The sequence below is a fragment of the Lissotriton vulgaris genome, chromosome 1_1, assembly GCF_964263255.1.
Source record: "Lissotriton vulgaris chromosome 1_1, aLisVul1.2, whole genome shotgun sequence".
NCBI classification, from domain to species: domain Eukaryota; kingdom Metazoa; phylum Chordata; class Amphibia; order Caudata; family Salamandridae; genus Lissotriton; species Lissotriton vulgaris.
Window position 1 is genome coordinate 2,110,231,390 of NC_141685.1, and position 25,052 is coordinate 2,110,256,441.

Genomic DNA, 25,052 nt, shown 5'->3' on the forward strand with positions numbered 1-25,052 from the left:
TTGAGAATGAGGTGACATATCTCGATTTTTTGTGGAGTTCCAGCTGGTGATAGCCCTTGTTAAGGTCTAGTTTGGAGAATATTTGCACACCGTTGAGTGACACAATCATGTCGCTAATGTGAGGCCCCGGGTGTCTTTCTCTTTCGATGGCGGTGTTGGGTGCTCTCATATCTACACAGAGACGCACTTTGCCAGGTGAGCCCTTTTTGGACACTACAACCACTGGAGAGACACAAGGAGTGAGTCCTGATGTTCTCTCAATTATGTGAGCCTGGAGAAGATCCTGCAGTTCCTCCTCTACCGACTGTTGAAGGTGAAATGTAATTTTCCTGTGATGTTGTGCTATGGGAGTCACACGTTCATTTATATGCAATTGAACCTGACAATGAGCCATCTTTCCAAGTCCGGTGAATAACTTTGGAAACTTGTGAACAATGTCAGGTTCATCATGAACTTTAAGTCAAGAAAAATCCCTGGAAAGGAGAATACATTCACTCACTCTAGATATTCTGATCCTCATTCATAAACACTGGTCAGAAACTAGTTAATAACGTTCACAGACTTTTATAACAAGATATTTGCATTTATTAGTAAAACACAATTCATTACATAATAAATTGAGAAACTCGTTATCGAAACAGTATAATAAAAACAATAGTAAAAAAGCAATTCATCAGTTTTAAAAATTATATATAACAAACGAAGCACAGATACAACACATCCTATCTATGTTAAAATTTCAAATCAAGCACATAACATTTAGACTTGGAAACAAACCCCAACAAAAAAGCACATGTATAATTGTTACTGATTTCGAGATTCAAAGGCCCTTGTTGTATGTTCTAACACATCTCTACTTCACCCATCGGCCTAATGACAGAGATTTTCTGGGCTTGAATTCTAGTACACAAGAAAAAGCGTCGACGCGTTTCGATGTCTCTGCCTTTAGATAATGGCACACCTTCCTCAGGACAGTTTTGGAGTGGTTGGAGTTAACCTCATGTGTCCTTTCCTGTATATTATAAAAGGAATGATTCAGTACATTGGATAAAACATTTCCTGTTGCAGTTTACAACCAAATGAATGAATCTTCTCTCCCCTTTGTGTAAATTAACTGCCTATTATCTTATCCAAGTCTACTAACTGCATGCATATATTGCTGTGTACACATAGTCTATAGTGTTCAACATCAAGTACGCATATCATTCAATCCTTCAATTTCTCACTTCCCTCCGTTATAATCTAGTTGATGACCAGTCAGTATCACGTTATACCCATGCACGCATAACATTCATTCTCACAAATTCAACTGACCTTCCACAATGAGGTTTCTTGTATAACGGATGGCGTGGAGACCTTATGGGTTCCTGGATATATGGGCTTGACCGTTGGAATACCTGCGGTCTGAAAAAGGTATATTGTTTTGTCTGTATTAATTATTATGTATATTCAGAGATGTTTTCCCATTATCTCCATCGATCTATACATGTTACTCTAGTTTGGTATAATTACCGTTATTTGTAGTCCTCGTACTCTATTGAGTGCCTTGTCTGGTGCTCGATGTTCCTTACGGTTTAAGGTGTTCATCTGTTTAAAAGGGTGGGACCCCTGCACCAAAAGATATCAGATTATCCTATTATTTTTATTGGTTATGAGGTGGGTCTCTCACTTTCTCATACCTTCTATTGTATAGGTGACTTTTTTTTAACAAAAGAACCCTTTATTTAACCTACCCAATGTTTTCTTATACGGCCGCTTTTGATAGAGATATGTGGAGCCGTTCTCAAGATAAAATTCGGAGGCGGTTCGCTCCTGTAAGGGAGGTGAAACCACATGTTTTCATCAAGGGATTTAGCTGGATGATGTCTCTAGATGGAACCATTTTAACCCCTTATGTACATACCTGCCGCCGTGGGGGGATGCCGTTTCCCCGTGGTATTCTGTCTTTTACTCGCTCACCCACTTCAGGATAGGGGCAGCAGGCTGGGACGTGGATATGTCCGGTCTATTTAGGGTGTAAAAAATGCAAATGTATTTGCACATTCGATGTTCGGGGGTTTCATTCTTTGCTATTGAAAACCTAACTGGTAACATTTTGTTGCTCCCTTTGTTGTAGCTATATCGGTAAATTTGCTTCCCCTAAAGTATACGTTACTTGTGGGAGCAGGCACAGACTACTGTAAGGTATGTGCTACCAACGACCTCTCCCCTTTTAGTCTTTATTTTCGAACCCCACTTCTGTTTTTTAGTAAGTGCTACCGTGCACGCTGGGTGGTACATTACACTTTCCTAAGGGAGGAAGCACTAATTACTTTTGCCCTGATGGTGCCTACTCTCTTGGCTATAAGTGCGCAATGACCCTTCCAAAAGCACGCGATTCTCTCCCGCTTACCTTTGCCTGTGGACTGGATATTTCTACCACGGGTACGTCTGCTTCCAATGTCGGCTTTTGATATTTGCTTCGGTGTTCGAGTGCCTGATTCCCCTTGTTTTTATATCCTGGAGAGACATGCCTAATTCATTTCAGCTGCGGAGGTCGGAGGCTCGGATGCGCATGCTCCTAGATCTCCAAGTTTACAGAGTACTGTGGGCGCCATGTTTGAATGGAGTAGTTTATAGGCGATAAACACAATCTCCGCTACCTTTATCTCACCTTTTGGGTGCCAAATGAAATATTTTATTTACGTTTTGTTATTCCTTTGACTCTAAATTTGAATCTCATTTCTCTTAGAAGATGTACACGGTTATTAGTAGTTAAGTGGAATGTGTCACCGGTACTTTACACTAGCCTATCAGTGCCCAAGGATTAAAGCTCAGGCTATCGCGTTTGCTGGGCGCCATTTCTAAATGGTGTACCTGAATAGACTATGATGGGGAATCATACTTATGTGCCCCGCCAGCATGTTAGGTAGACAGGGGCTCGTATGGACTTTATCGGAAACGAATCTACATTTTAGGTACATTATTTCTCAGTCTTTGTCTTTCAATCTTTTGACGTGACTCAGTTGTTCGCTCTTAGACATCTTTAAAAACAATGCGTCTTGTATTTAGTCTGTCGCATACGTTTACGCCAGGACTGGATGTCTGCCAATACTCATCTTTTTGAGTAGGACCCAATCTACATATCAGAGTTCTGTGACTATATCAGGCTGTCCCAATCTTCTCTAGTGTTCAGACCCTTTTTGATAGTGTCAAATTTTACCATGAACCACTGTTCTTGTAATTTTCGTTTTTTGATACTGTTTCCTTGTCTCATTTGTTCTCTAATTTTTTCAAGTATTACCCATTTGATATCAGTATCTTTGTGGCCTTTTTCTCTCCAATGGTTAACCAAAGGAGCATTTTCTTTGTTTAACCTGATTGCTGACTTGTGTTCCCCTATTCTTGTTCTCAGCTCTCTACCTGTTTCTCCTATGTAGCCTTGGCCACATGGGCATAGGATTAGATATATAAGGTTCTTACTTCTACAGTTATTTAGGGTGTTTATCTTATGGGTAACTCCATTTAAACAAATTTCCTTTGTTACGAGACAGCTTTCACATACGCTACATGAGCCACATTTATGATTACCTATGGCCCTAGTTCCTGATAGCGTCTTTTGACCGTCCGATATGTCGTCTCTGTGTGTATGTACCAGAGTGGAACGTAGATTTTTATTTTTTCTATAGGCATACAGGGGCTTTGGAAGTTTGTCTTCAGTACCTTCGTTCAAAATCTTCCAATTGTGGTTGATTATGTTTTTGACTTGGTTTGCAATTCTTGAAAATTGGCTCACCATGACTATTTTGTCTGTATTTTTGTCTTTTTCTGTTTTGTCGAGAAGGCTGTCTCTGTTATAATATCTGGCTCTTTTTAGGGAGTGGTTAACTAGTTTTTTCGGGTAACCTCTCTCAATAAATTTTTGTTTGGTGGCTTCTGCGTGCTTGTAAAAGTCATCTAGAGAGGTGCAATTTCTCCTCAGGCGGAGAAATTCACCGAAGTCTTTGAGTCTTTGGTACCCTGTTCCCTGGAACTTGTGGGGTCGTCTCTCTTTTTTTTAAATCTATACAGAACAGCCCAGGGCTGGAGAGATTCTTGGTTTCTCAGGGAGTATCCTTCCCCGTGATTTCACTGATTGGTCACCCGGAATTTAAATAATGGACTCTATGAAGACCTTTGGCTTCAGTGAGGACCAGTTGAATAAAATTCTAGGAGCAAATAGAAGTGGTAACTCTATAACGGTAGTCCCAAATGGGGGAGAGAAATGGAACGAGTTAGTCAATCTCAAAAAGAAAATAATTCGCACAGAATTACACGCTGAATTTATGGCACAATACGTCAGAGCCGGAACAATACCCATAGGGCTCCAAGTCCGGAATGAACCGGGCCTATTCGTCAATAACCCCAAATTCCTCGAGACATGGACATTCATCTCGAACAGATGTAGTCGGGATTGGATGATCCTAATAATAGAAACAGCCCAAAGTACAATTCTAATAGAAAAGAGGGAGATAGAAGAATTGGAAAAAACCTTATCTGAAACCAACATACTAGAGGAGGTTAAAAAAAAGATAGAAGAGATAAACCAAGACATGAACGGCTATTGCGAATATTTAACTAACAAGAAAACATCTAAACTCAGAAAAGATGTAACTAAATTCACCCAAGAAGTAATTTATCCATTCCTCAAAAAGGATTACTTCACAGAAAAACCCGAACAGAATTGGGACAGGGGTGGAAGGGCAAGATTCCAAAACAGACGCCCGAGACACATGAATTTCTCTGGATCCTCAGAGAGTAGTGGGGGAGAGGAAGAGACACCACGCAGAGAGGATGAGGTCTATAACCACCAAAACAGAAACTTTGACGATTTTTTAGATCAGCGCCCACAAAGACCACAGAGGGGCTTCTCAAACCGAGGGAGGGGAGGGTTCACAAGGAAACCCCCACCACGGGACTCCGAGCAGGAATATCAGAACAGCCCTGCACCTCAGGAGTACAAAAGGACAAGAAACAAAGTTTATTGGAGGTAGAAACCAACCCGATCATTAACCTTTCCAGTCGAATACTGACAGACATAGAAGAAGCAGTCTTAAAGATGGGCTTTAGTTTTGTACCAACAGTGGATATAAATAAGTTCCAATTAGAAAAGGACCTTAGGTCATTCTTTAGAAAAATCAGACTGCACAAATTCTTTGAAGGAAAACCAGAGAGGGAACCTCCGACTGATTCAGGCCTCAGAGCAAAATCCACCTTCACACCCAGCTTAGGGATGGTAGAAAAAAATGTAGAACTCTTTGAGAGTATGGTAAAAATGGAAGTAGGGAGAGTCATAGAGAAAAAACACCATATCCAACATAATATCACCAAGAAAGAAAGAGAAGCCCTTAACTCCCTAGCCCAAGACACTACCATAACCATAAAACCGGCAGATAAAGGGGGGGGGGTTGTAGTCTTCAATACTACAGACTATGAATGTAGGGCTCTTGCCCTCCTGTCTAACACCGAGCATTACTCTAAGGTCCCCTATATGAGATTGGAATCCTTAAAACGAGAAGTATCCACCCTGCTAACCGAGGCCAGAGACAACGGTGCTATCACTGAGGAAGAATTTAAATTCCTGAAAAATGAAAACCCCAAAATACCTGCCTTTTATGGACTTCCCAAGATCCATAAGAGCATGGAGGACCCACCCTTAAGACCTATAGTGGCCTCCATCGACTCCCTCTTAGAACCTCTGAGCATATATGCAGATAAATTTTTAAAGCCACTGGTTCAGGTCCAAAAATCCTATATCAAAGACACAAAAGATATGATCACTAGAGTAGAGGGGCTCAACTTCAACGCAGAGACAGAGTACATGGTAACGTTGGATGTAGAATCCCTCTACACCAATATACCCCAACATGACACCATAAGTGTCATTAGAACACTTCTGGAAGAAAATGAGATAGTGGGTGGTGATAAAAACTTTATAGCTCAATGTGTGTCAATGGTATTACTGAATAATATTTTCCTATTTAAGAAAGATCTCTACATCCAACGTAAGGGCACCAGCATGGGCGCTACCTGTGCTCCAAGCTTGGCATGCATTTACGTAAGTATTTTTGAAGAGAAACATATCTACAACGAAATGAGCCCTTTTTATGAGAATATAAAAAATTGGGCACGTTTCATAGACGATATCTTTTTTATCTGGTCTGGACCTGAAGAAGTTTTAACTGAATTCTTGAGTTGGATCAATTTAGGAGATGCCAACTTAAGGTTCACAGCGGCATATAGCAACAGAAAAGTGGATTTTTTAGATATCAGTATTAAAGCAGAAAACAACCAACTAATGGTAGAATTATACAAAAAGAAAACGGACCGAAACACGGTCTTACATTACGATAGCTACCACCCCAAAAGCCAGAAGGATAACATCCCCTTCGGTGAATTTCTCCGCCTGAGGAGAAATTGCACCTCTCTAGATGACTTTTACAAGCACGCAGAAGCCACCAAACAAAAATTTATTGAGAGAGGTTACCCGAAAAAACTAGTTAACCACTCCCTAAAAAGAGCCAGATATTATAACAGAGACAGCCTTCTCGACAAAACAGAAAAAGACAAAAATACAGACAAAATAGTCATGGTGAGCCAATTTTCAAGAATTGCAAACCAAGTCAAAAACATAATCAACCACAATTGGAAGATTTTGAACGAAGGTACTGAAGACAAACTTCCAAAGCCCCTGTATGCCTATAGAAAAAATAAAAATCTACGTTCCACTCTGGTACATACACACAGAGACGACATATCGGACGGTCAAAAGACGCTATCAGGAACTAGGGCCATAGGTAATCATAAATGTGGCTCATGTAGCGTATGTGAAAGCTGTCTCGTAACAAAGGAAATTTGTTTAAATGGAGTTACCCATAAGATAAACACCCTAAATAACTGTAGAAGTAAGAACCTTATATATCTAATCCTATGCCCATGTGGCCAAGGCTACATAGGAGAAACAGGTAGAGAGCTGAGAACAAGAATAGGGGAACACAAGTCAGCAATCAGGTTAAACAAAGAAAATGCTCCTTTGGTTAACCATTGGAGAGAAAAAGGCCACAAAGATACTGATATCAAATGGGTAATACTTGAAAAAATTAGAGAACAAATGAGACAAGGAAACAGTATCAAAAAACGAAAATTACAAGAACAGTGGTTCATGGTAAAATTTGACACTATCAAAAAGGGTCTGAACACTAGAGAAGATTGGGACAGCCTGATATAGTCACAGAACTCTGATATGTAGATTGGGTCCTACTCAAAAAGATGAGTATTGGCAGACATCCAGTCCTGGCGTAAACGTATGCGACAGACTAAATACAAGACGCATTGTTTTTAAAGATGTCTAAGAGCGAACAACTGAGTCACGTCAAAAGATTGAAAGACAAAGACTGAGAAATAATGTACCTAAAATGTAGATTCGTTTCCGATAAAGTCCATACGAGCCCCTGTCTACCTAACATGCTGGCGGGGCACATAAGTATGATTCCCCATCATAGTCTATTCAGGTACACCATTTAGAAATGGCGCCCAGCAAACGCGATAGCCTGAGCTTTAATCCTTGGGCACTGATAGGCTAGTGTAAAGTACCGGTGACACATTCCACTTAACTACTAATAACCGTGTACATCTTCTAAGAGAAATGAGATTCAAATTTAGAGTCAAAGGAATAACAAAACGTAAATAAAATATTTCATTTGGCACCCAAAAGGTGAGATAAAGGTAGCGGAGATTGTGTTTATCGCCTATAAACTACTCCATTCAAACATGGCGCCCACAGTACTCTGTAAACTTGGAGATCTAGGAGCATGCGCATCCGAGCCTCCGACCTCCGCAGCTGAAATGAATTAGGCATGTCTCTCCAGGATATAAAAACAAGGGGAATCAGGCACTCGAACACCGAAGCAAATATCAAAAGCCGACATTGGAAGCAGACGTACCCGTGGTAGAAATATCCAGTCCACAGGCAAAGGTAAGCGGGAGAGAATCGCGTGCTTTTGGAAGGGTCATTGCGCACTTATAGCCAAGAGAGTAGGCACCATCAGGGCAAAAGTAATTAGTGCTTCCTCCCTTAGGAAAGTGTAATGTACCACCCAGCGTGCACGGTAGCACTTACTAAAAAACAGAAGTGGGGTTCGAAAATAAAGACTAAAAGGGGAGAGGTCGTTGGTAGCACATACCTTACAGTAGTCTGTGCCTGCTCCCACAAGTAACGTATACTTTAGGGGTAGCAAATTTACCGATATAGCTACAACAAAGGGAGCAACAAAATGTTACCAGTTAGGTTTTCAATAGCAAAGAATGAAACCCCCGAACATCGAATGTGCAAATACATTTGCATTTTTTACACCCTAAATAGACCGGACATATCCACGTCCCAGCCTGCTGCCCCTATCCTGAAGTGGGTGAGCGAGTAAAAGACAGAATACCACGGGGAAACGGCATCCCCCCACGGCGGCAGGTATGTACATAAGGGGTTAAAATGGTTCCATCTAGAGACATCATCCAGCTAAATCCCTTGATGAAAACATGTGGTTTCACCTCCCTTACAGGAGCGAACCGCCTCCGAATTTTATCTTGAGAACGGCTCCACATATCTCTATCAAAAGCGGCCGTATAAGAAAACATTGGGAAGGTTAAATAAAGGGTTCTTTTGTTAAAAAAAAGTCACCTATACAATAGAAGGTATGAGAAAGTGAGAGACCCACCTCATAACCAATAAAAATAATAGGATAATCTGATATCTTTTGGTGCAGGGGTCCCACCCTTTTAAACAGATGAACACCTTAAACCATAAGGAACATCGAGCCACCAGACAAGGCACTCAATAGAGTACGAGGACTACAAATAACGGTAATTATACCAAACTAGAGTAACATGTATAGATCGATGGAGATAATGGGAAAACATCTCTGAATATACATAATAATTAATACAGACAAAACAATATACCTTTTTCAGACCGCAGGTATTCCAACGGTCAAGCCCATATATCCAGGAACCCATAAGGTCTCCACGCCATCCGTTATACAAGAAACCTCATTGTGGAAGGTCAGTTGAATTTGTGAGAATGAATGTTATGCGTGCATGGGTATAACGTGATACTGACTGGTCATCAACTAGATTATAACGGAGGGAAGTGAGAAATAGAAGGATTGAATGATATGCGTACTTGATGTTGAACACTATAGACTATGTGTACACAGCAATATATGCATGCAGTTAGTAGACTTGGATAAGATAATAGGCAGTTAATTTACACAAAGGGGAGAGAAGATTCATTCATTTGGTTGTAAACTGCAACAGGAAATGTTTTATCCAATGTACTGAATCATTCCTTTTATAATATACAGGAAAGGACACATGAGGTTAACTCCAACCACTCCAAAACTGTCCTAAGGAAGGTGTGCCATTATCTAAAGGCAGAGACACCGAAACGCGTCGACGCTTTTTCTTGTGTACTAGAATTCAAGCCCAGAAAATCTCTGTCATTAGGCCGATGGGTGAAGTAGAGATGTGTTAGAACATACAACAAGGGCCTTTGAATCTCGAAATCAGTAACAATTATACATGTGCTTTTTTGTTGGGGTTTGTTTCCAAGTCTAAATGTTATGTGCTTGATTTGAAATTTTAACATAGATAGGATGTGTTGTATCTGTGCTTCGTTTGTTATATATAATTTTTAAAACTGATGAATTGCTTTTTTACTATTGTTTTTATTATACTGTTTCGATAACGAGTTTCTCAATTTATTATGTAATGAATTGTGTTTTACTAATAAATGCAAATATCTTGTTATAAAAGTCTGTGAACGTTATTAACTAGTTTTTGACCAGTGTTTATGAATGAGGATCAGAATATCTAGAGTGAGTGAATGTATTCTCCTTTCCAGGGATTTTTCTTGACTTTGAGTCTTTGGTACCCTGTTCCCTGGAACTTGTGGGGTCGTCTCTCTTTTTTTTAAATCATCATGAACTTTATACACAATTTCTACAAGTCGAAGTCATTCCGCCGTGGGCAAGCTAAGAAGACAATCTGCTTCAGGACCATCAATGAATGCGGGCCGTAATAGTCCTGTCCCAGTATGTGAGATTAGTCGGAAATTGTCCTAAACAAGGAAGAGGTTCCTTTGACATCCATGTGTACAACAGCATGGCAGCTTTATGCAAGTGGGGTGGTGGATTCATTTTCTTGTATTCTGCAACTGAAATATAGTTGAGAGATGCTCCACTGTCCAGAACAAACTTGCTCATGTTTGTGTTAAGATGTAGTCGCTGGTATTTCTTCAGCCGGTGCGCGACCACGCAGACATATTCATCACTGTCTTGCGATATTGGTACAGCGACCTTGACTCACGAGATTGTGATCAACTTGATTGATATGTCCTATGAGAGTGATTGCTGGACTGTGAAGAACCAGTGTAAGAATCTCTGCAGTCCCACACTGCTTTGGCATGATGACGAGTGTCGGACTGTCTGGATTGTCTGTAATTGTTTCTGTGGGTGTCTTTGCGAGGTGCTCCGCAGACGTTCTCAAAGTGGTTGTCCCTGCCACACTTCCTGCAATATTGGACTAATGCAGGGCAGGTCTCTGTGTGAGGGAAGTCATATCCACAACAATAGCATCTAAGTTGGCGCTCCTGTTATTTGTCAGTTCGACTAGTACTGCGACGACAACGACTCGTATAATGAGACTGAACTTTGGATCTGGATGGTCGTTGCTTTGCAGGGGAAGACTTATTGGTGTTGCAAGATTGGAGCCGAAATGCCTGTTCACGTTTTTTGCCTCTTCCATCGTCCATTCTCTTGAAATGTTCTTCTGCCTGATCATGTACTCGCGTCATTTCTGCAATCTCATCCAGAGAGTAACTTTTCTTTAATAGACGTCTGCGTAACGACTCAGACTGGCATCCTTCTATGATTCGCAGGCGGAGGGTGTCTTCTGTTGTGAAAGTCAAATTCACAGTAGCGGGCCAAGCGTCGAAATCGCGTAATGAAAGTACTCATGAGCTCATCTTTTTCTTGAGATGCCAGATTCAATGTGTATCTTTCATAATCAATGTTCCGTTTGTGAAGAAATTTTCCGTTTAGTGCATCACGCACATTTGCATAGGACGAGGCAGCGTCAGCCAGAAGTTCCTTTATAATCTGACCAACATCTTTCCCAATTAAATTGCGTAGTGCAATCAGTTGCGGCTCCTCCTCAGTCACATCTGACCCTTTCATGAAGTCTTCAAAGTCCTCTAGTCATTCCTGCCAGCGAGGGCCCATGCCTTCCCCCGATATGAGCATAAAGGGTTCCGACAGGTGTAGAAAAGGGACTCCAAGCATGCCAAGTCTGTGTCCACCTATTTGCGCTGTGGACGTAGGTGACTCCGGCCTGGTGCTGGCACTAGCAGAGGCATGACTCTGTCTTGACGTGGGCAATCCAGACATAGTATATGAACGTGAAAAAAAATTTGGTTGAGCAACTGATTTGTAGTGAATAGTTTAACCACTGGAACCTTCACAGCACCTGTCACTTGGCTCAAATGCAATACAGTTAACGCTAATCCACAGTTATGGTATAGTGTAGGCTCAACAGCAGTTGTAGTGTCGCAGCAGTTGTAGTGTCGCAGCCAATGGATACACAACACCAACACTATTCTGTGATTTCGTAAAGTTGATGTGAAGTATCTTTGTTCAGGAGGACCCGGGGGGGCGGGAGGTGTGTTGTGTCCCTCTTGGGTGTCCGAGCTGCATGATCAGTAGCTCCAGGGCATCTGCTGTTCTTCAGGTGTGGCTCTGGGCTGTGCTCCCTTTTATGGTGCAGGTTGTCCTCCGACTTAACACCAGGTAAAAGCAGGTGTTAAATCCCTGCTGCTAATGTGCCTTATCGCATGTTTTGGGATCTTATAGCCGATCTGGCTGGTTGTTGAGAATGTTGCAAAGTGGTGTTGTCATGGCTTTTTGCATGGGAACGCCTGCTCTGCATATCATTAGTGTTTGTTGCCGGTGTCATCTGTGGCAATGTTTTTTGCAGCTGCTATCGCAGGGAAACTGGTGATATCGGCTGTTAGCACCAGCTTGTGAATAGGGCGATAAATGTATCACCACTTTGGCTGAGATAAAATGCCACTAACTCTGCGATACGTCCGTGAGAATATGCCACTTAGGTAATTAAGTATATCTTTTGAAAGTTAAGTTAAACTCCAACAGTATTATAGCCATGTCATGTTCTTATGCTGCTAGAAAAAAATATGTCATTGTATGGAATCATCTGCTTTTATTTTACACCATGACACTAATAACAAATGTTGTGATTTTTGATTACTAATTAGAATTGTTCCATTTCTTGTGCATGTCGTAAGGTTTTTCATACTTACACAGGTCACTTCCATTTTAATGTAATTGCAGACAGGATGCATCTATCCATCTCTAGTTAGAAGAGATAATTGTATCAGCAAATCAAAAGAGCTAGAACATGTTCCCTACAGTTTTCTTGTTAATGGTTATACATCCATGTTTTTAGCAAAGCAAGGTCATTGCTTTTTGTCTCACCGAATGAAGTGTAAATAGCATAAGTAAGTCAAAACAGATAACAGATAAATGAATATAACTGGCATTTTGTGTGTATGTGTTACACCATTCTGAATCTCACGCCTTTCCCAGAGTTTTGAGGGATTTTTTTTTTTTTTAAATATTCGAAATTGCTAAGATGCCTTGTTTTCTTTCAACCCTAGGATATTAAAAGAGCAAGAAGATAAAGTAAAAGAAAAAACTGTTGAGTTACTTGATTCTTCAAAGAAAGGAAGTTGCTGTTCAAAATAGTAGAACTGGGTCGCCTGCGGCATGACAAGGATCTCAAACTTGTGTCTCTATCAATGGGGCGACTATAGTTCACAAACTTCTACAGTGGATATTTCATTTCACCCAACATTGTGATTATACCACTAAAAGACTTCTTTTCTCCATGGGACGGATTTAAAAACACAATCACGTTCCTTTGGATTAATCCAGCTTTGATTGAGTCAGCGACACGGAGCCAAGGTCTTCTCCAGAGAAGAAACGTATTTGTTTACAGTTGAATGAAGTCTAGTTGAAGATCTGCCTTTTGTGATAAAGTTACATTAATAATGGAATCCCCATCTACCCAACAGGATGGAGGCAAAAGTACTTTATTTTTTCTAAAGTAGTTAGAAGAATTGTGTCCTTTACGTTCAAATGAACTTATTGAATGTAAGCCTGATCAGCTCAAAATAGGATAACTGTGGTTGCAAAACTTTAAACAAATGAATCAAGTGCTAAGGAATTAATACCACTCAAATGGGAAAACTTTATAAACATATTAAAAGTTATAATTCAGCCTCATTCCAAGCAGACAATATTTCCATCCCAAAGAATAACAGACGCCTACTACAGAGCCAAATGATGTTGGAATAACACTAGTATTGTTTCACATCTCCAGGAGCTGTAAATCAATATCAGCATTTTCACCTGTTTGCAACTTCTGTGAGCACATTATTCAGCCCATCCTGAGATACAGACAACCAAGTCTTCACTTACCCCCTTATTTTAGAATGTTACCTATCTTCACAGACCTGATCTCCATAAAACCTGACTTTTCGTATTCAATATTTATTCCTTGTTCTTATGATAAAAATGCACAACGTGCATCTGGCTCTCCCCAACAGCATCCTCTTCCCACACCTATTTACACAGGTTTTTATCAATGTGTACTTGAGGTTGAACTTATCAAGAGGCTTAAACCGAAATATCGCTTGCACAACTATGAAGCATGGCTGAGTGTGATACACGAGGGCCTCAATTCTTTCTCATGCTGATTCCAAAAGTAATGAGAGTGGATTAGGAAATCCCTCTTTACATGCAAATTGTTTATGTAAGAAGTCAGTCCAGAAATCTTACTCCTTGCTCCAACCCCTGCCCACACATACCTTGAAAAAGTTATTTTCTGCCATATTCTCCCCGAATGGTTATCTGTTTCCCTATCCTTAAGACATTCCCAGTGATCAGGAACTGAACTGAACTCTATGGTTCGAGAAAAAAAAAAGTTTAACGAACAGTGATCAAGATGTTAGCAAAGATGCTGCTCTGACCACGTTGTCAGTTTCAACCTGGCACTCCAGGTGCTGACTCCTTCAGAACAGTTGTGAATGTTGGTTCACCATGTGTGAAAATAGCTGGTTGTAAAGCCTTGGCTTCCACTAAAGTAATTTTCCAAGCCCAGCCCACCAGTACCAACATGCATTACTACACAAATGTTCACTAGGTACATCGGTTATAACCAAGTCATATATGTCTTCTTCGCCCTTAACCTAAGAGAGCCATCTTTGTGGCTTACCTTGGCAGTTCAAGGAATTATGTTGTGTCAATCATTTTTTCTAAGTACTCAACATTTTTAAATCCATCATCTTCTGTTAAGACCTTTGCAACTCACCAGTTCCTCTTATGTGCCATCCTTTCTTAAAATGTATGCCAGATTCACCTACTGCCTTCCTCTTGTCCCCTCCCAGGCTTGACATTTCTGCACTTTGAAAGAATATTTTAGGATCCAGGGGTAATGAAAATCCTCCATAAGAATAAAGCAATTTAATTTTATCCAGTGGACTTTTTTAGAGTAAAAATGGGTTGCTGCTAAGAAAAAAATGTAAATGTAATTTATATGCCATGACTGGTTCTTTAAAGTTTTAAAAAACATTTATTTTTAAAAGTCTCCAGATGATTATTAATTGATGAGCAAATGCTGATTTTTAAGAAAATTTATTTTAATAGTAAAACACTACAGTTTCTTGGTGTGGTAACTTTATATTCCTGTAAATGTATGAATTATAATTTTTTTGTGCTAAGATTATTTGTAAATGTTTGGAATATTAAGAAATATAGTAAAAGGACCAATGAGAATTATGTGGTGGTACGCTTTTATTTAAATACTGCTTCAAATATCTTTAAAATATTTTATGTGGATAAGGAGTCCCATGCAACCTATGTAATGCATACAAAAATGTCATGCTAGTTATGTGACGGAGATTTCCTGTTTACTAAAACATATGTTTAAATGTATCATTAAATGTATCCTTCTTTCACGCAGTGCAATACCTTGTTGCACTGCTTGAAAGGGCAGGAATGTGCCGTATTTAACATCATACAGCGCATTTCGGTACTTTCCTAGCACTCAAACATTTTTGGCTGCCTAGTACCAACGCAGGCACCCTTGTGTCATAGTGCCAGGGTGCATGTGTTGCAGGCAGGATTTTTTTGTGCAGGAAGGAATACCTTCCTGCACAAGAACAACCCTGAGGCATTTATCTCTTTCTACCAGTGCTGCCTCTGCAGCACACGTAGAAAGAGGAAACAATTAGCAGAAATAAAGATATTTCTACTTGTTACGCCTCACTTGGGGATACGTCTCATTTGGACTCATTCCCAGGTCTACCCACATTCCACCAAGGGAACACCTTTCTACTGTAGAATAATGCAAGCTAGCGATTTTCCATGCCTTGCGTTACTCTAGATTCATCAAGCCATGCAGGGCGACGCTAAGATGGCCTTGCATGACTTGATATATCTCACTTAGGTTTTGCGTTGCCCTGGCATCCCCTTGTATCACACATAGGTGAGGCAAAGGCTTGTTAAATCTGACCCCAAATGTGAATGTTTTCAGCAAAATAACAGCATCAACTGCCATCTGTATGCAGACATGTCACACTTATGTAGAAAAAACTCAGAAAACAAGAAATAAAAGTGATTGGATGGTGGTGTTAGATATGGCACTCGCTTATTGGTAGGCATGCCTGGCTTCATGAGCTTAGACAAAGGGGGTGGTTTGCAACCAGAAGCAGTTGGAAATCATGTTTGGGATGGTCTAGCAAATCTTTTCCCTTAGTCATCGAGCAAAGTAAGGATAATCGTGAAGAGTGGCTGGGGGAAGAGTAGATAAACCAGGAAGTTACAGCATTGTGAGAAGGTGCCACTGATGCACTGATTTCAAATTGTTCATGTTACTGCATTTCTCTCACAGAATTCCAGGGGCTGTAAACAGAAGAGGTTTCAACACAGGCATGTCTGTCTAGTTGGGTTGGATCACCAGAAGTGCAGGTTCTTTGTACCTAATATGGAAACAATTGTAATCCACCGGCACTGGAGGAGGACTAGACAATATCTTTAAAGAAAACATCCAGTGCCTGTATTAGGTCTGCTAGCACTGACGGCAATCTGGCTTTTAAACTGCATGTCTCCTACAACTCCACCCTGGGAGGTGCCTAAATCTGCTGGTCACTCGGACAATGATTCGACTTTGGCAATTCCATCTCAGACTTCATCGGGTCCCTGTTTGTTGACTCCAATTCCTTAATCCTCTTTGACAACCTCTTACTACAGCTTGAAGGACCTCTGTACCCAGATCTCCCACCATTTTAGCCACTCGAACAACAATATCTCCAATTGTGACCACCCAGCCAGACTTATCCACAATCACAGCCCAATGTGATGAACCACCATGACCTCCTGGCCCATCATCACCTCGGCAGAAACCCCAGCAACTATGCGATCTGTTCACTTTGGAGTGCTGTTGGATCCCTTCCCACGCTTTATCTTAGGACTGGACCCCATCTGCGCAACTATGACCACAATACTAACCAACTCCATCAGAACAGCTACTTTCATGGACACCTGGAAACACACCACCATATTCCTCCTTCTGAAGAAAACCACAGGTGACCCTTAGGTGCTAGACAAGTAGCAACCAAGCTTCTTGCTTCTCTACCCTACCAAAGTACTGGAGAAAATGCAAAAACAACAGGTGATGGATGCAATACTTGAATTAATCTCAGCTACTGGCGATCACTTGGAACAGCATCCAAATGCATCATGTTTTGTCCACCATGCCACCTCGGTCTAGACCCAGCCACATGCAAATCAGCCTTGACCCTGTTCCTCATGGGAATACTTCAGCCTGAAATGCCAGGCCTGATCCTCCCCGAATCGGAACTCAAGCAACTGAGGACCGGTTTGACCCTTGTTAGGGGCTACTCAGTTGGGTATAGCTTGGTTCCAGTGGCACAGTGAGCTCAGCACCCAAATCCTGGCATACTCAGCACATGTAGGGCATCAGATGCAAAAACAACAAGGTGATGGATGGAATGTTTGAATTAATGTCAGCCACTGGCAGCTGCTTGGGCCCAGATCCAAATCCAACATATTTTACCCCCATACGACCTTAGTTTGGACTCAGCCATGGGCAAATCAGTTTTGACCCTGTTGTTCATGGGAATAGTCCGAAGACTTTGCTTTGCTTACCTTATCTAGGAAGGTTCCAGCTATTAAGTGTCTGGAGCCACAAAGCAATGACAGTCTTACTGCTGTCTGACTTTGTGAAGTAATGTAATGTAAAAGAAATGTATAGAGCACACTGCATCCCATCGGGCATCCTGGCGCTAAAAGAGGGAGAAACAGTAATAGACAACTGTGATCTGAACCAGCTATAGGTTAGGTTCTAGGAAAGAGCCAAGTTTCTATTTGTTTACGAAAGGGCAAAATATTGTTTTTCTGTCGCAGCTCCAAGGGTAGCTTGTTCCAAAGTCTTGCAGCATCAACACTGAAAGCTTGACACCCCCAGCTCTTCTAGTCAGGGGTAATTTCACCCAATTAGCTGAAGAGGACCGAAGGCAGCACGGAGGGTCATACCAGCAGAATTTACTCTACAATATTATGGGCCCCAAACCATGCAATGCCTTAAACACAACGCAGAGGGATTTAAAATAAATCACCTGCACTGTAGGGAACCAATGCAGCTCCGCAAGGGCCTGAGAAGGGGAGGAATGACGGGGCGTGACAAGGCCAGCTTGGCTGCCATATTCGAAATTCTCTGCAGTCTACCTGTTAAAAACTTGGGGGACTCCAACAAAAGAGAATTACAGTAATCTAACCTGCTCAAAATCATGCTCCTATCTAGCAAGGAGCGCATTTGAGCAAGGAGCAGAGGGAGAATTTTCCTCAGAATCCTAATAAAGTGAAAAACAATTCCCCACTGTTTTATTAAAGTATGTCTCCAAGGTCAGCTCATCATTAAATGAAACTCACAGATTGCGAACTGACTTGGAGGGTAACAATGAGGGGTCCGCAGGAATAGGCCAGAAGTCGGTCGGAAGGAAATAAGGCACTCTCCCACTCTTAGTGCATAGAATTTCAGTTGTATCTGCATTAAATTGCAGAGAGTTGTTTCTTAACCAGTGGACCACATTCTGCATGCAGATATGAAAATTTCCCAATGAGGATGACTGTTCTCTCTTCAGTAATAGAATCAGCTGGGTGTCATCCGCATAGTTTACACGCCTAAGCCAAAGGATTTAATAATATCCACCAGGGGACGCATATTTACGTTAAAAAGAATGGGGCTTATTGCATAGCCCTGCGGCACACCATGGTGGATCTTGGTAAACTTTGAATGAAAAGGGGGGACATCTATCAAATAGATATGAGTGAAGCCATTTCAATGCCTGACCAACTACCCCAACTCCTTCCAGCCGTTCCCTAGAGGACCTTATGATTGACCATGCCGAATGCGGCAGACAGATCTAATATGATCAAGGTGGCATATTGACCCATGTATGGACGCAAATGACGATCATCCAACACAGTCAGCAGTGCAGTCTCTAACTCATGTCCCGGGCGGAATCCAAACTGAACATCATCAAGTAGACCATTAGTCTCCAGGAACTGGGATAGTGCCCTGCTCACAAGGCGCTCAATGATCTTCACTGGGTATGGAAGAAGTGAAATAGGCCTGTAGTTTTTAAGACAGGCTGGGTCCAGTGAGGGCTTCTTCAATAAGGGGGAGACAGCTGCTTGCTTCCAGCAGGAGGGAACCAACCCAAAGATTTATTGCACAGATGTCTGAGAGTGGGAAACAGTTCGGCACCAAACGCTTTCCAGACCCTGTGTGAAAAAGGGTCTAAAGGTGAGCCAGGGGAAACCCCAAGTGCAATTTGCTCATATACCTCGGTGGAAAGAATGCCAAAATGATCCAAAAGAGGCATCTGAGCCGAGGTCTCCCTCATCACTCTTGAGTCCTCCTGCCCAACCAATAAGGGGTCAGTGGTCTTATCAACCATACTGTTCTCCTCTAGTCCTTCAATCATTTTTTAAATCTTATTGTCAAGGAAAGCAGCCAGACTGTTGCAAGGTTCCTGTGTAGGGGGATCTTGTTTTTAGTACAAGCTGGGTTGGCAATATCGTTCAATACCTTAAAAACACTTTTGGAGCTATTGGGGGCCTTAACAATTACATCTGCAAAGTACTTAGCTTCAATGGAGACAATACTTTTCTTATAGCTAGAAATGTTCTCTTTCCAGATAGATTTGTCTATAACAGAGACCCTTTCCTCCATTTCCGCTCTGCCTGTCTACAGCCAAGTTTAAAAATGTTCAAAGCAGTCTTATACCAAGGCGCTGAAGGTTTACCATCCCTTTTTAACAATTTTTGAGGGGCGATCTGATCAAGGTGATCATTATTGTGTAAACAAAAGGCGGCATAGTTGTCCTTCACCTATTTCCCCAGCTCGAACAAGTCTTCAAGATAGAATACTGGGGAAGCATTAGCTTTCCTCAGCAGACCTTTCCAGTCCCTGCTAAGGAAGCGTCTAGTCTCCATCCCAACAAAGTCATTTCGTTTGATATCAACCACATCCAATTTTAACAAATAGTGATCAGACCAGCCAACCGGAGACACCTCCACAGCTTCCAGTGAATTTTCCTTGGCGAATATCAAATCCAAGGTGTGTCCCCCCGTGTGAGTAGGCTCTACCACCCATTGGCTAAGGGACAAACCTAAGCATGATTGTAGAAGGTTATTATACCCTGGGCCCATGCTCCCATTAGCCCATAGATTAAAATCCCCTGGTACAAGAAGTCTGGCATGAGAGAGAGCCATGTTACTAGTAGTACTGCAAAGAAGTGATTGAGGATTATAAACTCCTACCTTTGATCTGAACACTGATCCTAAGCACCTTCTGTTCCCTGAGTGACAATGGTGCACACAGTGAACAAAACAATTACAGGCAAAGCTTGTTCTTCAGATGGATAAGTGTCCGATACTACATGAAGCCGCACGTTGGTCTTGAACTTTGTGCTTCATAATGTATTAATTTATACCTCAATAGTGGTGTTTATGTTTTTTCATCAGCTGTGTTTATTTTTTCTCTCAGTGTGATATGACCAACTTGAAATCCCTCCATGTCATTTGTTGTAGTGTGATTGGTGTACTTTTGATTGGCTTGGGTTGCTGTTCGTTTCACCATGAGTGAGTGTACTTTGAAATGATTGCCAGCACACGTAGACCAATCTCTAACATTGTTAAGATACCTTGGATAATTTTACATCAGATAAATGTACTATTCATGCTTTACTACACTATTGTAAAACTTTTTAAATATTAGAATTCTGGTTTAGCACAATGTTAAAAATAAATCTAGACAAAACTAAGGGGCCTGCAGAATGCAGCAAACATAGAAAGAGGGGGCCTGCAGAATGCAGCAAACATAGAAAGAGGAAGAAACAATGAGAAATATGTTACACCTTCCCTGGGAAGGTGTAAGATTGTGGTGCATTCCCAGGTTTACAAGTTCTTGTAAATCTTGAAATGCATCAAAAGCCATTGGCGTTGAGTGGGAACACCCATGCAAAGCCCAAGGAACGCCTACCCAGGGCAGAGTAACGCAATGCAGTGATTTGCACAGTGTTGCGTTACTCTGGCAATGGGCAGAAAAAAAGATAGGAAAGGTGGAGGGACGTAATTCCCCTCACATCTACTCAAGAGGCAAAGCAACAGCCGCTCGTACAATAAATGGAAAGCTTACCTAGAAGCAGAAAAACAGGTGATAACAGTCAAAATGAAGTAATTGGAAACAAGTTTGAGAACTTTTAGCCAATCGGATGTGAAATGGCCTGGAGTAGGCAAGATAAAAAAATGTAAATCAAATAAAACCAAAGATCACTCCTCGATCGCATGTTGGCCTGATGAGGAGGCGAAGGACTGAGGTAAGTGCATTTATTTCGGTTAAGGGCCCCCATATCGTGTGACTTAACTTCAGTCAGTCCTGTTGTTTATACTTTTTTTAAGCTGATTTGCAAAGTACACAGGTAACATACAACATAATAAGCGATCATCATAGCAAGAGATAAGATCATCCAGGTGCGCATTATTTCAGTTCAGTAATTTAATGTAACATATAAGTAAGTTTAGGTGAATATTTGGATATCAGAGTGGACGAGAACAACATGTGTTACAAACAAATCTCTTATAAGCCAAATTAAAGGTGTGCCAGGGTTCAGTATACATGTCTGTTAGACCTGACATCCTTGGCGTAGTATTTCACCAAACTCTGGGGCATATTTCCAAAACAAAGTGATGAAGTGTGTCATTAAGACATGAAGGCTAACGACACACTTCGTCACTTTAGAAGCTCAGGGCTTCACCATAATTACTAGAATATGGTGCAGCCCTGTATATCCCCCTGCACTGGCGCGAAATTTTGCTGCCTAGCTCCAATTCAGGCAGTCTTGCACTATAGTGCAAGGGTGCCTGTGTTGAGGGGAAGATTGTTTATGTGCTGGAAGGCCTCCCATCCTAAATGCCGTTTTATCACTTCTATGTGTGCTGATTAATGCAGCACACATAGAAGCAGAAAACCATCATTTTTTTTAAACTATTGTTTGTGTGCAGGAAGGGCGACCTTCCTGCACATAAACAACCAGTGGTGTTTTGCTGTTTCAAAGTGTGCTGACCATGTCAGCACACATGGAAGCAGCAAAAATGAGGAGAAATATAGTATTTCTCCTCGTTTTGCCTGATTAAGACTAGGTTTTCCCTGGTCCTAATGTTGGCGCTCTTGTAAATCGGGGGCAGTGCCAAAATTAGTAGGTATTGTGGTGGAACGCCCACCACAACGTGGTGGGCGTTTCACCACGTTGTGGCCCTTTTTACACCTCTCTGCAACGCAGCCCCCTTGTGCATACCGGAAGTTCCTGGTGGGCTAGTTGGCCCCCAGGGACCCCCAGTATGCAAGGGGAATTAGTTCCCCCTGTGCAAAAGCGCCAGGGGGCTGCTTGCAGAGATGTGTAAAAAGGGGCTTGGCCTCATTAGACCTCTCTGCAATGCAGCCCCCTGGTGCATACTGGAGGTTCCTGGTGGGCTAGTTGGCCCCCAGGGACCCCCAGTATGTAAGGGGAATTAGTTTCCCCTCTGCAAATGCGCCAGGGGGCTGCGTTGCAGAGAGGTGTAATGAGGTCACACCCCTTTTTACACCTCTCTGTAATGCAGCGCCCTGGCACATGCTGGAAGTTCCTGGTGGGCTGGTTGGCCCCCAGGGACCCCCAGTATGCAAGGGGAATTAGTTCCCCCTCTGCAAATGCGCCAGGGGGCTGCGTTGCGGAGAGGTGTAATGAGGTCACGCCCCTTTTTACACCTCTCTGCAACGCAGCGCCCTGGCACATGCTGGAAGTTCCTAGTGGGCTAGTTGGCCCCCAGGGACCCCCAGTATGCAAGGGGAATTAATTCCCCCTCTGCAAACGCGCCAGGGGGCTGCGTTGCAGAGAGGTGTAAAAAGTGGCATGGCCTCATTACACCTCTCTGCAACGCAGCCCCCTGGCGCATACTGGAGGTTCCTGGTGGGCTAGTTGGTCCCCAGGGGTCCCCAGTATGCAAGGGGAATTAGTTCCCCCTCTGCAAACATGCCAGGGGGCTGCGTTGCAGAGAGGTGTAATGAGGCCACGCCCCCTTTTACACCTCTCTGCAACACAGCCCCCTGGCGCATACTGGAGGTTCCTGGTGGGCTAGTTGCCCCCAGGGAACCCCAGTATGCAAGGGGACTTAATCCCCCAACTTATAACGTACTACGGGACGTGTTTGCACAGTGGTGGAGGTAGGGGGCGGGGCTTGAGGTGATATGTGTGCAAACATGCCCTGTGGCGCGTTTTAAGTTGGGGAATTAATTCCTCTTCAATCCAGAGGTCCCCTAGGGGCCAACTATTCCAACAGGTACCTCCAGTAAGCACCACGGAGCTGTGTTGCAGAGTGTTGTAAAAAGGTGACGAGCCCTCTGAACACCTCTCTGCAACGCAGCTCCCTGGCGCATACTGGAGGTACCTGGAGGGCTAATTGGCTCACAGGAGACCTCAGGATTGAAGAGTAATTAATTGCCCAATCTAAAACTTGCCACAGGGTGTGTTTGCACACATGTCACCTCAGGCCCGCCCCCTTCCTTCACTATTGAGCACAATATTCCTCTAAAATCAGCGGAACTACGAATTCCGATTTACTCACCTGTTATCAGGAGAGACGTCAGTGCTGCATCTTTGAGCCCACTACTGATCCTGAAAAGTAATTCTAACCATACTTACAGTAACTTGAATGTCCTTCCATAGGCTAACATTGACTGGTTTCACTTGGAAATTCTTCCAAGTGTGGAATTTTGGAACTTTAAAAAATTCCTCTAAAATCAGCCGAACTACGAATTCCGATTTACTCACCTGTTATCAGAAGAGACCTCAGTGCTGCATCTTTCAGCCCACTACTGATCCTGAAAAGTAATTCTAACCATACTTACAGTAACTTGCATTTCTTTCCATAGGCTAACATTGACTGATTTCACTTGGGAGTTCTTCTAAGTGTGGAGTTTTGGAACTTTAAAAAATTCCTCTAAAATCAGTCGAACTACAAATTCCGATTTACTAACCTGTTATCAGGAGAGACCTCACTACTGCATCTTTGAACCCACTACTGATCCTGAAAAGTAATTCTAGCATACTTACAGTAACTTGAATTTCCTTCCATAGGCTAACATTTACTGGTTTCACTTGGAAATTCTTCAGTGTGGAATTTTGGAACTTTAAAAAATTCCTCTAAAATCAGCCGAACTACGAATTCTGATTTACTCACCTGTTATCAGGAGATACCTCAGTGCTGCATCTTTCAGCGCACTTCTGTCCCTGAAAAGTAATTTTAACCGTACTTACCAGTTACTTGAATTTCCTTCTATAGGATATCATTGCCTGCTATATAAAATATATATAAATTGAAAAAAATATAAAATTAAAAAAATAAATATTACAATTTCAATATTTAAAAAAAAATCAATGTATATTAATAATATGTAATGTAATTTAAAAAATAAAAAATCTAAAAATGAATACTTTAACACAATGTTGTAAATCAGTTTAAAATAAATATAACAAATAATACATTTAAAAATTATCAGTTACAAAACCTTTGAAATTCACTGAAAAAACCATAGGTTTCAGCCACGTTATAGTTAGGAATTAGCATTTAAAAAACCTTAGAAATTTACTGAAAAAAACATAGTTTTCAGCCACCTTATATTTAGGAATTAGCATTTATAAAACCTTGCAAATTAATTGAAAAAACCATAGGTTTCACACATGTTATAGTTAGCTGGACATTTCACTCATACAAAACCATTGAAATTCCCCCGTTATAGTTAGTTCAGCTACCTATAACTCGCGCGCCCGCAATGCACTGCTGATGATGTCACATATTACATCACTCATGACATGGTCAGTGACATCACAAGTTTTACAAACATGTGAACTTATCATATGGGACGAATGCACAATGGCTCACAAAAAAAGTATTGGAAGCGCTTAAACGTACACTGCAAAATTTAAGGGGAAATGGACAGCCCTTCGGTGGAGCACTCATTTTATTGTATGGTGATTTTCAACACACTCTGCCAGTTATACCACGTTCAACACGAGCTGATGGGCCAAGTCCAACACAACCCCCTTCCAGCCAAAACGCAGGGCGGACCAATCACCACTGTGATGGACTTCCCTGCTTTGGGCGATAGAACACGGACGCGGGCCCGCACTGCAGGGACACCCGCCGGATCTACGCCACGTAGTTCCACAAAACAAGCACACATGAAAAAAAATTCAGGCCCAACTAGGCTACCCCACTGGTACTCCTTAGTTGTACGTGGCTAGGTACCACTGGTCCTTGCCCATCCACAGAGTGGGGGGT

At 41.9% G+C, this 25,052-nt stretch overlaps 1 protein-coding gene across 2 annotated transcripts in view; it reads left to right on the forward strand.

Annotated features, from left to right (window-relative positions):
- Positions 1-14,921, forward strand: part of CRACR2A (calcium release activated channel regulator 2A) — a 930,414-nt gene extending 915,493 nt beyond the window's left edge. For both annotated transcript variants that reach the window (XM_086921478.1, XM_086921488.1), the window contains one exon: positions 12,743-14,921. In XM_086921478.1, the coding sequence (XP_086777604.1) occupies positions 12,743-12,830 (88 nt within the window). In that variant the 3' untranslated portion in view covers positions 12,831-14,921. The remainder of the gene's footprint in view (positions 1-12,742) is intronic.
- The last annotated feature ends 10,131 nt before the right edge of the window (positions 14,922-25,052 follow it).